Source organism: Callionymus lyra, chromosome 7, assembly GCF_982586985.1.
Source record: "Callionymus lyra chromosome 7, fCalLyr1.hap1.1, whole genome shotgun sequence".
NCBI classification, from domain to species: Eukaryota; Metazoa; Chordata; class Actinopteri; order Syngnathiformes; family Callionymidae; genus Callionymus; species Callionymus lyra.
This window is the reverse complement of record NC_141824.1, coordinates 13,872,942-13,887,689: the sequence shown is the minus strand read 5'-3', so window position 1 is coordinate 13,887,689 and position 14,748 is coordinate 13,872,942. Positions and strand designations below refer to the sequence as shown.

The 14,748-nt window shown below is 37.4% G+C and overlaps 1 protein-coding gene across 1 annotated transcript; it reads left to right on the top strand.

Moving 5' to 3' along the window:
• Positions 1-1,110: 1,110 nt before the first annotated feature.
• wsb1 (WD repeat and SOCS box containing 1) lies at positions 1,111-14,066 on the top strand. The gene is made up of 9 exons (XM_087795379.1): positions 1,111-1,427; positions 2,789-2,957; positions 4,593-4,864; positions 4,938-5,069; positions 7,490-7,590; positions 10,672-10,844; positions 10,920-11,033; positions 12,110-12,217; positions 13,194-14,066. Exons 1-9 carry the CDS (start codon positions 1,388-1,390, stop codon positions 13,354-13,356), a joined length of 1,272 nt encoding a protein of 423 aa, XP_087651505.1. The 5' UTR covers positions 1,111-1,387; the 3' UTR covers positions 13,357-14,066.
• Positions 14,067-14,748: the final 682 nt, after the last annotated feature.

Sequence of the window (14,748 nt, the reverse complement as noted above, 5' to 3'; positions counted from 1 at the left end):
ACAAAGTACGAGAATATAAGCAGGAAAATGCATTATATATTGTTTTTTTTTTATTAGAATACTGAACTCGCCAAGTATGTTTTGGAATCAAGGAAGAAATTATTGGTAGATATACATTGTTTTGATTGACGCCAGCGACTAAAGCACTTGTTTTCGTGTGGATTTGTGTTCCTTTGACAGATGTTTTTACTCCGAAATCAACGTCGTACAAGGAGAAGTTTCATATAGCAAGATATTCATTGTCGGTTCAATAACAGAATCATGTTTCCTAGTTTTTAAAAACGTGTTCTCATATTCCAGCTTCATGTTAAAAACAGTATCTTGTCTGTAAATCGATTGTGATTCTTTTTTTATTATTATTGATTTGTCTCTGTATTCTGTTTTCAAGTATTATAAGTGTGAAGTTGTTAAAAAGCAGATTAAAAAAAAAAAGTTTTCTAGAAAAGAAAAAAAGAGTTTTATTCTTGTCCACGAGGTGTCGCTGTTGAACCACGTGTCGTCTTGTGATAACATCACACCCATTGCAGTGAAAACAAAGTAGCAGGAATGTCAGAAAAGTAAAGTTGAAACATCTTTTTCCCGAATACAAGCGAAGGTGCACGATTACAAAAAAGTCTCCTAGGAATACGTTAGTATGGTTTCATCTTGTTCTTTCTTCTTTCTCTTTATTCTCTTTGTTCTTGTTCTATTTTTTATTTATTTTTCACGACAAATTGCTGTATTCTCTGTGGCTATTGGAAAATAACAATTTCCCGAAGGAGAACTCCTGAGGGATCAATAAAGTTTTACCTTACCTTACCTTAATATTATATAAGAAGTTGTTGGCATAAGGAAAGGCGCTTTACAAATAACTATTACTTACAAAAAGGAAATATATTTAAAAATAAATGTATTTTATTATTGTGTTTCTGTTACTCGACCACACATTATAGATAAAAAAAATAACTTGACCATCCAATAATATTAATTTAGTGACAGAAAAATGTTAAAACCAGCAGTACGGAGGGGGGGGGGCTCAGATTAAAACCGTTGCCATGGAAACCTTGATGACGTAGACGGCTCCGCCCACCCTCCAGTGGTCGACCCTCCTGAAATACTGACTACATACGTCAGATCACTTATAGGACTCTAGGAGAATAGTTCAGTGAAGGAGAGACTTCAACACTGGAAAATTAGATTTTTTTTAAAAAAAAGAAATATTTAAAATATCCGTCTTTTGACGAATATATTAAAAAAACACATTTTTTGTTTTACCGGGACTCGAGGTTTTGGCGGAGGGATCTCGACCAGCGTCACAAGAGAAGCGTCTTTTCCAGCGACACAGTTGTAGCGTTTTTTTTCCTCTCTTTCCTCGACGCTGTGTTCCTCCCGTTCCGTCCACATTTAGATGGCAAGCTTCCCAGATTCTCTAAACCAAATCGAAATAGGTGAGTGGCGTCCGAACGTACAGGTATTATCTACGTAACCGTGACCTATATATCGCTGTATAGTCGAGTGACCTTATGGACGTTTTTTTGGCGCTCTATTTGTTGTCACTGTTGGACCATTTGTCGAGTTGTAGTTTAATGCGTCGCACGCAATTCTCGTTTCTGTTGTTTAAAGACAACATTACTGCAAATATTTCAGTTTAATACTCAACCCAGTATTTTTCAGAACTGAAAACGTTTCTGTGTCGGTGGCGGACCTGAGATGTATCCATCCGCGTCTAGCGATTCGTAGCGTGATGTGCGTACGTGCACGTCGCCCTGTGACGTCACGTTGTTTGTTTATTTTGTTTTTATTTACGCCTCACTTTTTAATAATAAGTAAATATAAATGCAATTTTTCTGAGGATTTTAAAAACGATGATGAAGTTACAAGTACATACTTTAAATCTTTTATTTCGTGAAACCTGATTCAAGTATTTTTAATGTCACGCTGACATTTAATATATTGACATATTCTCCTCCATCTTATTCGTGCGATAAAACATTGGATTATCAAATCCAGGCGAGGATAAACCTAATATCAAATGGAACACTTGATAACTTCTATGCTCAAGTCCCCTGTTGTCACTCAAAAATATGTCTACGTAAGAATTAAATAACTTTAAAAAGTCCACTTCCATTTATTATATTCTATAACAAGTATAAAGAATATCGAATACATCGGATATAAGAGGTTGAAATAAACAAGTAAACAAATGCATCATAAATTATCTTAATAAAGGAAAAAAATACACAAGTGTAAATACATTTCTCGTCAGCAAAACGTGTATTTTAATATTACGACTGAGAAGATAAAAGTTAAAACATTAAAAAAATGTGCGTATAAATCTAAAGGCCAAAGAAAAAATTTACTCCCAACGTTTTGATAAGCTTTGTTGACACGACTGAATCCTGGAGCGCCTGCTCTTACTAACTCCTCATCAATCATGAGGGCGGTTCTGCAAACACTGCACCTGAAACTTGAGACGGTCTACGAAGTACATTTATAAAACTATTGTTTATTTCTCAGAGTAAGTCCGTACTAATCGAGGCCAAATGCATCAATCGACGCGCCACCAAAGTAAAGACATAAACTACTACAACTTCTTTAATGTTTACGATCCATGTTTATTGACTTTTAAGGATGTTTTTGTTTTCAAACGTGACCCACATTCTGTTATTGTTTAACTTACTTGGGTGGTTTAAATGGCAAGTCATCAGTCTTCCATTGTCAGTGATAATCCTGCGTTGGCTTGTGTACACACGGGACTCGTGGAAAAACATCTGAGCGCTTGTATTCACGACCATCATGCTGTCCCCAGGAAAGGCTAAGTTAATCGGTGAACTCCGGGTACCTGCGGCCCCCTTCGACCAGAAGTCCGGACGCGAGGCTTGGACCGTAGCCTTCGCACCAAATGGTTCCTACTTTGCTTGGTCTCAAGGACATCGCATTGTCAAGCTAATACCCTGGAAAAAATGTCTGAAGAACTTGTAAGTCATTTTCGTTTCTTTCCTTTTCACATCACAACTTCAGTGTTGCAATTAAAACAATAGCAGGTGTTACATTATTGGTTACACACTTCAGAAAAAACACAACTAACCAAAAAATGTATTACTATGGAAACATGTCCAGAAGGATTTTATATATATATATATATTTTTTATAAAATACCTTTTTTTGGACCCATTTTATGTTAATTATTTTAGCCCGATTTTGGCACTGATAAAAAATTACTGGTTTGTCCACAGTATCGAATCAAATATCGATGACGCTTCAAATATTTAATACAAACTGAATTTGTCATATTTATCTTTATTTAGAGATAAATAAAAACATTGTTTTTTATTTGTGTTTTTATCTCCTTTCCCTTCAATTCTGTACAATTCTTCTACTCCTGTTTATTGTTTTTATATTGATTATTATTGTATTTATTTTGGTTTGTGTTGTTATAGTTTGTATTTTCTATCAAAAACGACTAAAATCAACCTTTTTGTGCCAATGAAGGAAGAATATCAGTCAAATGTTTTGATGTCAGGATGAGCATCATTAACCAACTGCCTCACTTAGTCAGTTTATACATTGAGAATGGATTTTAAATTGAATCTGGACTCCAAGAATTAGAGTCAAATAGAAACTTGAGGAACGGTTTACATCACTAATAATCTCCGGGCGTTATCATCGCTCGACTGGCTGTTGTATCATTACCCGATAAGTAACGTTGAGAACATAGTGTTTACCGTTTCTCCGAGAACATTTGTTTTAATAACTAATCCGTACAGCCTGAGATGCGTGTGGGAGGACGAAAGCCCGACCAATAGCAGGAGACTTCACGTGTCATATGTCGATCGTCTTCTGCCTCCAAACCTTTGTTATTAACTTTGGAAAAGTACTACACATTTAACGTTCTAAGATCAATTACTTTCTAAATCAAGTAAACTGTATACAAAATTATATATAAAAGTAAGAACTTTAATGAGCTGTACCACCACTATTATTTTACCCATTGGTAAATCAAATAAATAAAAAAGTGTTTTCACGGAGTATAGTTAGGTTAGGTAGAACTTTATTGAAATTGTTTTTTTTTTTCCAATTAGCCACAGCAATACAGCAATTATTCATACAAATAAATCAAAATAAAATAAGAACAAGAACAAAGAGAAATAAAGAGAAAGAACAAGATGATACAATCTAAGTCTAAAGATGAAGATAAAGAACATAGATCAAAGAATAATAACAAAGACAAAGGATACAAACACTAACATAGAATAGAATATCATTATACTTTTACTCCACTCCTGCCCCCGAACTCAGAATTGTACAATTTAATAGCCCGAGGAATAAATAAGTCCCTGAGTCTATTTGTTTTGCACCAGGAATTCGTGCACTCATTCGGCTTCTCTGCTCACTGATGACAGTGCTGAGAGGACGACTGTCATCATCCATGATGGACAGTAGTTTGTCCAGTGATCTCCTCTCAGCAACTGTCACCAGTGAGTCCAGCTTCATTCCAACCACAAAGTTAGATGTCTGATAATCACTGATTAATCAATCAATTAAATATACAAACTTTAACGTTCAATTTGCCAGTGAAAATCAGCTTAATAGTTGTTGTTTTTTACCATTAGTTCTTCGGGACAAGATGGGGAGGAAACCAGTGCGACCAGCCCCAGACGTTCCTCCATCCAAAGCTGCGAGGCGTCTCAGACGGGCGAGCCTCAAGAGCGCACCATCGACTGCGGCGACATCGTCTGGGGATTAGCCTTCGGCTCGTCGGTGCCAGAGAAGCAGAGTCGCTGCGTCAACATCGAGTGGCACAGATTTAAGTTCGGCCAGGACCAGCTGCTGCTGGCCACGGGCCTGAGCAACGGACGCATCAAGATCTGGGATGTTTACACCGGTGAGCGGAGTCTAGTTTATGTCGAAGGTTGAAGATCGTTTCGTTACTAATCGTTTTGTTTTCAATGCTGCAGGGAAACTGTTGCTGAATCTCATGGATCACACTGACATAGTGCGAGATCTGACCTTTGCCCCCGACGGCAGTCTCATGCTGGTGTCCGCGTCCAGAGATAAGACCCTGCGTGTGTGGGACCTCAAAGACGATGGTATGACGCTCTTTTTCATTTTTGTTTTACCCTCTTTAAAGTTATTTTACGACCAAAACTGTGAGTTTAAATATACAGTAAATACACATAGAGATTGTTTTATCTCACTTTCTTTCTTTATGGGTTTTGAAACGATAACAATGTTGGATCACGTAAAACAAACTGTAGTAAAAAGAAGCGATCGCTGCTGAATAAATGCAGTTGCACGAGTTACATAACTGGTCACGAGTTTGGATCTGAATTGTCGGAAACACAAGCCAAGCATGGCTCGGACACGCAACCCTGTGGGATCTGGAGAGAAGAAGAAATCTGAAGAGAAACTGTTTCTGAAACCAGTTAGAAAAAAAGTGAGGAAACACTGGGAGCCGCAAAAACTGTTTCGACTTCAAATATAAAATATGATGCCATAAGGATTACTTACTTTGTTTAGCTTTATGCCATTACTATATAATATATAAACAAAAAGTAAAAGTTCAACTTTCACTAATTCTCTACACACCCTCATGTCTACTCACCCCTCATGTCGACTCACTCTCATGTCGACTCACCCTCATGTCTACTCACCCTCATGTCTACTCACCCTCATGTCTACTCACCCCTCATGTCTACTCACCCTCATGTCTACTCACCCTCATGTCTACTCACCCTCATGTCTACTCACCCCTCATGTCTACTCACCCCTCATGTCTACTCACCCTCATGTCTACTCACCCTCATGTCTACTCACCCTCATGTCTACTCACCCTCATGTCTACTCACCCCTTATGTCTACTCACCCTCATGTCTACTCACCCCTCATGTCTACTCACCCTCATGTCTACTCACCCTCATGTCTACTCACCCCTCATGTCTACTCACCCTCATGTCTACTCACCCCTCATGTCTACTCACCCCTCATGTCTACTCACCCCTCATGTCTACTCACCCCTCATGTCTACTGACCCCTCATGTCTACTCTCACCCTCATGTCTACTCACCCCTCATGTCTACTCACCCCTCATGTCTACTCACCCTCATGTCTACTCACCCCTCATGTCTACTCACCCCTCATGTCGACTACTCTGAAAATAATCCCAACCCTGAGACGACATGAGGGCGAGTAGAAAATGAGTTTAAATTTTGAATATCATTCTAAGCATTTACAATGTTTTGTACTGTATTTTTGCTGCAGTGTGTCGTATAGAACTGACTCATGTTTGTTTATAACTATGTCCTTATGCCGCGGGTTGGCGACCCCTGACCTAGAGAATGGACTAATGTGATCTAAAGCATGTTATTTATGGAGAGACTTGGACTGAAATTAAGGAAGGAAGTGTTTGACGAGGGTTGGGAAAATGGTTTAAATATAAAGAAAAATGTTTAAATACATAAATATTAATCTGTGAATGTTATCAACATAAATCTTATCAAGTGTTGTTTGTTCTTCATTTATTTATTTATACATGTTATGCAAAATAAAAGTAGAAAAAAGTTGAAATATGTAGACACTAAACTTTTAAGAATTCCATGTATTTCCCTTCTTCCTGCAAAAGGAAATCCTCTAGGATTTCATGATAATTTGCTCTAACCTTATAAGAGAAGATCACAGAAACAGGATTTGATTTTACTATAGATATGTAGACATTTAAGTGTTTTCAAAACCAAAATAAGAGGAGGTATCTATGGTGACAAAAACAACACTGAATTTAATAAGAAGAACTTCTTGCCTACTGTGAGATTTGGTGGAGGGTCCATCATGTTAAGGGGCACAGGGACCTGAAACCTTGTTAACGTCGAGGACCACATGAAGTCCTCTCAGTAGCAGCAGATTCTTGACGAGAATGTTCACGAGTGGGTCACGAAGTTGAAGCTACATGAAGATTTTTTTTCAGCAGATCAACGATCCTTGGCACTGTTCAAAATCCACCAAGGAATTCATGCAGAAGCACAAGTACAATCTCCTGGAATCCCAGTCACCAGACCTTAAAATCATTGAAAGTGTTTGGATCGATTCGAAGCAGACTCTCTGCAGACAGAAGCCAAGATACCGGATTGAACTGGAGCGATTCGTACGGAGGAATAGGCTGACATACCTCCTGCAAGACTTTAAAAACAAAACAAGTCTCTACTAAATATTAATGGAATCGTTTTTTTGGGGTACCCACAATTATGCACTGGCTTATTTTTACGTAAATACACATAAAAATGTGTCTTTTGGACCAATAACAATGATTTTACTACAGAGATGTTTATGTTTCCATAACTCATGCAGGGATTTTCCAAAGGAGCACAAACTTTTGCATCCGTCTAATGCTGACATCAGTGACATCTGGTCATTTGATTATCTTTAAAGTGATATAAATGTCCGAGAAGCAATATTTTAGTGTGTTTAGTGCGAAGCTCATCATCACCTGTTCATAGACGAACACTTTGTGTTGCAGGAAACATGGTGAAGGTCCTGTGGGGGCATCAGAGCTGGGTTCATTGCAGCGCCTTCTCCCCCGACTCCTCCGTCCTGTGTTCCGTCGGTGCTGGCAAAGCAGTAAGTGTGAATAGAAAAACCTTTTATTTCATAGTCGTTTGTCTGATTTTAGTCGATGTAGACATAAAAACATGTTTAATTTAGCACAAATATCCTGGTGAAATCAATGTTCTCAGCTCAGGGTTTTTCTTTGCTTGTCAATGATGGACAGAGAGAAAAGACTTGATTGGTTTGGTGTTTGCATGTTTGAAAATGTGCTTTAAAACTAACTGTTGATGCTAAAATGAAGAATTATAGCAAATGTGTTTAATTCACAAGTCATTTTAAACATGGTTAAAAGTCGGTTCAGTGCCATCGCAGCCTTGAATGGTTTGAATTTCAAAAGCAACATTTTTTTAAATTTACTTTAGAAGGGTATTAAATTTAGAAAATTTATTTTAAAATCATGTTGATTTGAATATCAAAGTCCATGTGAAAAAAACAGTTGTTAAAAGGCAAATTGAACCTTTCAACATATAAATGATTGAATTCAAATATTCAATAAAAGCTTATCATCCTTTCAAAATAGGAATTGTTACATTTAATTATTCAATAAAAACAAATTGAAGCTTTCAACATATAAATGATTGAATTCAAATATTCAATAAAAAATAATTCAACCTTCCAAATATATGAACTATTGACTTTAATTATTTAATAAAAACATATTAAACCTTTCAATATTGAATTTATTGAGTTTAAATATTCAATTCAACCTTCCAAAAATAGGAATTGTTACATTTAATTATTCAATAAAAACGAATTCAACCTTTCAAAATAAAAATGATTGAAAGGCGCTGTATAAATAGACATATTATTATTAAATAAAAACATTGTGAACCTTCCAATAGACAAACTATTGAATTCAATTATTCCGCCAAAAAATATTTGATGAAATTTTCATTTATTTTCTTTTTTAATCAACATTTGAAATGTAAAAAATTCAACCAGTCAAGATTGCGACGGCGCCGACATTCTTCCATATCATCTGTTCGTTTCGATTTCTCTTCTCAACTGGTCTCAGTTCTAAACCAGCCAGCGGTCACTGCTAGCCTAGAGTGTCGTAGACAGAGAGTAACTACCGGTGGAAGGTTTGTCAGGCTCTGTGTGTCCCTACAGTGTGTGTGTCTTGCTCTCCCTGTCACAGGTGGTGGCAGAGCTCAGTGTGTGATTGGTTGTGAGGCGAGCGTCGCGCTGACATTTTGCGCGGCCGGTGTAAACCAGGGATGCACACAGTTGCCCAAAGGCACCTGGCAGGGGCGGCCTGGCACCTGAGCCCAGAGCTCACTCAGTACGTAGGTGCTGCTCTGTGTCTGTCTACCTCTGCTGTCGCAGTCTCTCCGTTCATTTGTTAGCCCTCGGTTCAGTAGCTCATGTAGCCGGAGGAAAACATGATCTTTCTGTCCTTCCTCACCCTTCCTCCCCCTCTTCCCTCCCCCTCCCCCCCACAACACACCCCCCGACCTCTAAATAGAACTCTGTCCACACTGCAGCCTGTTATGGTCCCTGGTCTAAACTTCTGTCCCTGTTATGAAACCACTTCAGCGCTCAACGTCCAGAAAACTTTATTTATAAATTTATATTCATGTTTATTTATCTTATTATACCCCCCCACGGATGACGGTGTTTAACCCTGGAACACTCACCCTCACGCTCGAGGTCACATGACATTGTACTGTATTGTTAGTCATGCTATGACTAGTTTTAGTGTTTTTACTAACATCCAACAATCGCCATGATTCCCTTTTTTATCCTTATTTCTTTAATAGATGCCTTTCTAGGTTGTGTGTTTACTTGTCGTTTTCACTAAACACACCAATTTATTCTCGATTGACCGATTAAAAGTCAAAATAACTTTTCCTAAAATATACTGAAGACGAAAAATGTGCCGAAAACTACCCACATTTAATTAAATCTGCGAACTAGTGACCATTTAATTAACCAATTGTTTAAATTAAAATGTATTAAACAACTTTTTTAGAACTTGTTTATGAGGTGCCGTCACTCTTAACAAGCTTCTCAGTAACGGTGAGCTGAACACCTCCCATAATGCTTTGCCGCCCAGCCAACCAAACACGGCCGTCGATCACTTTTGACGTGGCAACATTCGGTATAGTAGCGACCAAACAGCCGCCACTAAATGGAGCAGTGTGTAGAAAGGCATCATGGGAGTTTTCTGTTTTGTTGGCACTATAAGTAAGGGGGGGGGTGATCAGTGCGTCCCACTTGTGCTATGGTTGTGTTTTGTGGCGACATATTTAATTGATCAATCGGCAAGAGAATCTGAAGTTAACGGTGATAAATGGGGGGGTGAGTGTTCTAGGGTTAAACAACAAGTTTATTTAATAAATATACTCACTTTTTATGCATACACATGTATTTGATCTGTTTTAAAAAAAATAATAGCTTAATCTGACTAGAATCTTCAATTATTCAAGTGGATTGAATGAAAACGAGGTTAAGTCGAGGTCAAAAGAGGGAGATGGATGTCCGTGACACCCATAGATGCTAAAGTGCATGATCTGTGCTGCGGTTATAAACCATGACACGTGTTAAAAACTGTAAAGAATGACTTGAACGGTTTCTTCTGTGTGCGTTTGTTTGTGCGTGCGCGCGTGAACATGTGTGCTTGTATTTATATGCATATTTTGCCAAAGGCGGTGAAACCCTTTGGCCATAAAATATTCTTCTCTCTTGCAGTATCTGTCTCTCTGCGTCTGCTTCTGCCGGACACACGAGCCTTTTGTAATCACAGAGACACTAAAACTCTGACATGGGAAACCCGTGGAGTAACATAATGTTAATACTTGCTTTACTTTCTCTTCTTGTTTGTGTTGCATTATTGAGCTTCTTTTTTTTTAAAACCAATGTCTAGTTAGATGTTGATGTGATTTAAGATAATGATGTTTAGTCATTTTTTGTCTTAACTGTTTGATCAGCATGAGCCTGGTTTAAAGTTAACGCCGTAATAACGATGACACTGAGCATTAAAAGTTGTTTAATTATCCATAATTACTCTTAAAAGTTGATGATAGCAAAGATAGAAGAGATGATATATTTTCTACTCAAGTGCTCCGCTGACGGGCGGGCCTTATGTTGCAGGTGTTCCTATGGAACATGGATAAGTTGACACTGATGCAGAAGCTGGAGGGACATCACAATGACGTGGTGTCTTGTGAGTTCTCGCCAGACGGCTCGCTGCTGGCCACTGCGTCGTACGACACCCGGGTCATCATCTGGGACCACCAGCTGGGCACCATCCTGCTGGAGCTCGGGTGAGACTCCATCCTTTATTGTCATCGCCAGCTTTTTTTTTTTTAATGCAATGTTTGGTGGCTTCTTGTCCTCAGTCACCTGTTCCCGCCTCCTTCTCCCATCTTCGCCGGAGGAGCAAACGACCGCTGGGTTCGCTCCGTGAGCTTCTGCCCTGATGGACGTCACATCGCCAGCCTCGCCGATGACAGGTGTGTGATCTCGTCTTCTGTCGGCTGCTCTCGTGCTCACCTGAGGATCGTTGGTCTAGAAACTTGTTACAGGTTCATCAGTTCATGACATTTTATCCTTAAGGAATTAATAAGAAAATACAAAAAACTGTTCAAGCGAATAATAACTTTATAAAATTGGAGAAATGAACTTAAAACTAGAATAACTTTATTAACATTAGATTAAAAAAAATACACTTGAAACAAGAATAACTTTATTAACTTAATTTTTTTTAATACAAATACACTTAAATCAAGAAAAACTTTATTAACTCTAGAGAAATTAAAAAATACACTTAAAACAAGAATAACTTTGTTAACATTAGATTAAAAAAAATACACTTGAAACAAGAATAACTTTATTAACATTAGAGAAATAGAAAATACACTTAAAACAAGAATAACTTTAGATTTAAAAAAAATACACTTAAAAAAAGAATAACTTTATTAACTATAGATTTAAAAACAATACACTTGAAAGAAGAATAACTTTGTTAACATTAGAGAAATAAAAAAAATACACTTAAAACAAGAATAACTTTATTAACATTAATAAAAGGAAAAACGATACGAATACACTTGAAACAAGAATAACTTTATTAACATTAGAGAAATAAATAAATACACTTAAAATAAGAATAGCTTAATTAATCAAATCATCAAAAAAGAAATGCAAGTACACTTGCCACAAAGTAGTATAAACATTGTTTAGTATCAAAACATATCAGCTTTCCTGGAAAAAAAGGATTCCCCACTTAAAATATCATTTGACCATTTGAAACTGAGCAATAAACTCTATAAATGACACAAAAACCAATGAATCAACAACATTAACTTTCTATCCAAACGATTGTCACGTGTTAAAGCGACATCTTCATGTGTTTGACCTTGTGTTCGTCTGCATCAACATGGAAAGACACAACAATCCCGACAGTCTTTCCTCGTCGCTCACACGAGTCACAGTGAAGATAATCCTTTGATACGCTTCTTCATATTTCCTCGTCTCTGCGTGACTTTCTTGTCATTATCTGGTCGTGACAAATACATGTGTTTATCAGGCTCGTTCGTTTCTGGAACCTGGAGGAGCGAAGTCCACAGGCCACCAGCTCCTTATCCAGTGGTCTCTGTTGTGCCTTTTCAGCTGAAGGAGGCGTCCTCGCTGCAGGGTGAGACACACACACACTTACACACACACACACACACACACACACACACACACTCACGGTGACTCACACCCACGAGATCACGGGTCATCCAAGTTGGTTCACGGTTACATTCTTTCGTGATGACAGAAGGAAGTCGTTGTAAATGTTTCAATGTTGTTGCTGGAGATGTTCAAGTCGACTGTAAAACACACAAATGTCACATCATTCAGTAACTACACAAAATAATCTAAACTGGTTCATCTATAAATTACTATATTTATCACCAAAGGCTGTAAATCTATCAAATCATTAGGTTTTACACTTTATGAAGCTTTAAAAGCTGCTGGAGTCGACTGTATCCTCTCGTCCTCAGCCGGGCTGCTCATTTGGCTACAAAAAACGTAACGACTGCTGTCGTTATATACACACAGACACAGACACACACACAGACATGCCGACAGTATATATACACACACACACACACAGTATATATACACACACATATGTATATTTATACACACAGGCACATATAAATTTACACACGCACATGTATATTTACACAAATATATACACACACAAATATATGCACTCACACACATAATTATGTACACACACACAAGCACACACACCACACACACACATATATATATATATATACACACACACACACATACTAGTTTCTTTGCAACACAAAAATGAACAAACTAGCGTGAATATTAGATTAAAATCTAATTATTTTAATTTTGTACACACTTAATTAAAATACAGACCATAAAAGAACTACGATAGTAATAGTTTTACTCTTATTGTTAGTCTGTGTATTATCTTAGACATCAATCCTGTCTGTTTCTTATCTTATCTTAAACTCTGACATGTTTACAAGTCACAATATCAACATGAACGTTCGACTCGAGAACGAACATTGACTCGTCCTCATGTCTGTCTTTGAACGACGTGATGTTTTCCATGGAATGACGAAGTGAATGTGTCGCCGCAGGAGTCAAGACGGCAGCGTTGGCTTCTGGGAGTGTCCTCGCAGCGTGGGCAGCCTGCAGCACATGTCCAGGATGTCCCTGCGACGCGTGATGAGCAGCCGGCAGGTGGAGGAGCTGCCCATCCCCAGACCCCTGCGAGACTACCTGACCTACAGGGTCATCTGAGCACCGGCCGAGCCCGGGCCTCCCGCTGATGCAACACGTCGGCAAACATTAGCAAACGTCCTCAGAGTTACATCAGAAGAGAATCACGACTTTTACCCATTTTTCTCATTTATGTGTTTACTTCACAAACGACTTTTTCTTTCTTTCACGGTTTCGTTTGCATCACAAACAGGTTCTTGTTACACGGTGAGAAGAATTGAACCCTCAACCCTTCCTGGACTCAAAGCACTTGTTTGTCTTCTTCTCTGCACTGAAGTCTTTGGGTTGTTTTTTTTTTTACTATAACAATTTGTTGAACTTTTATATTATTCTATTTTTCTTTTCCTACTTTTTTTTTTTTTTTCATTTTCCTTTTAAAATGTGAATCCATGTCCAAGAGTCGATCATACAAGCGACTGTATCTACAGCTCTTCAGCAATAATGCCAAAGTATGTTTGTTATTGTGTAGCACATGATTCGAGTGTGTGTGTGTGTGTTGTTGTGTGTATAGAAACGGTGTTGCTGCAGCTGAAAGGTGGAGAATCAACAAACTGTATATGAATGTAAATCTGCTTTTTTTTTTTCTTATTTACAGTATTTTGTGCGTCTGGATACAAATAAAGACTTTTTGCAGAAAATAAATACTTTTTTAAATGTTTTACACAAAGTGCTGCAACAAAACATGTTGATCTTTGACTTAATTTCTAAGAAAGAAACACTTAAAGCAATTAAAAAACAAATGACTTGTTTAAGAAACATCTTTCCTGTGGAAAAGTACACAGAAGTTCACACGTGGACACTCACGGGTTTGTTATTGACAAACACTCTGTTAAACATTTACTTAACGCTCGTCTTGTAACTCAATTTTCTTTAGCTGGACGGAAAAATAATTTCTAAAGTCCTATTAATGATTATATATATATATATATATGTATATAGTTAACGTTCTTATAATTATTAATTTTATTAACGGAAAATACTAAGCAAAAAGGACATTTTGTTAAATTTAAATGAAATATACACATTTATTTAGTAATAAAAGCAATATACAGTTGAAAATAAAAAATAAATCCCTTATAAAAAGCATAGCAAAAAGTAAATTAAGTAAATAAAGTTTGAGTTTTTGCTTAGTTGCCAAAATAAAATGTTTCACCTGAAGAGCTTGTTAAGAATTATATTTATTAGTTATTAGTTATTCATATATTTAGATTAAAAACGAGGCACATGTTCCTTCTTCAACTTTTTTTTTTAAATGGATGTTACTTAACTAAAGTTGTTTTTTATGCTGTGTGTCGAAAATGTTTAATGTTTGTATCGACTTGTTGCTGACTCGTGTTTGTTCTTCCAAGAACTGAAGCCGTTTCCTCCTGATAAGTCGAGGGTTGTTGAAGGACATGCGCATGCGCACGGAAT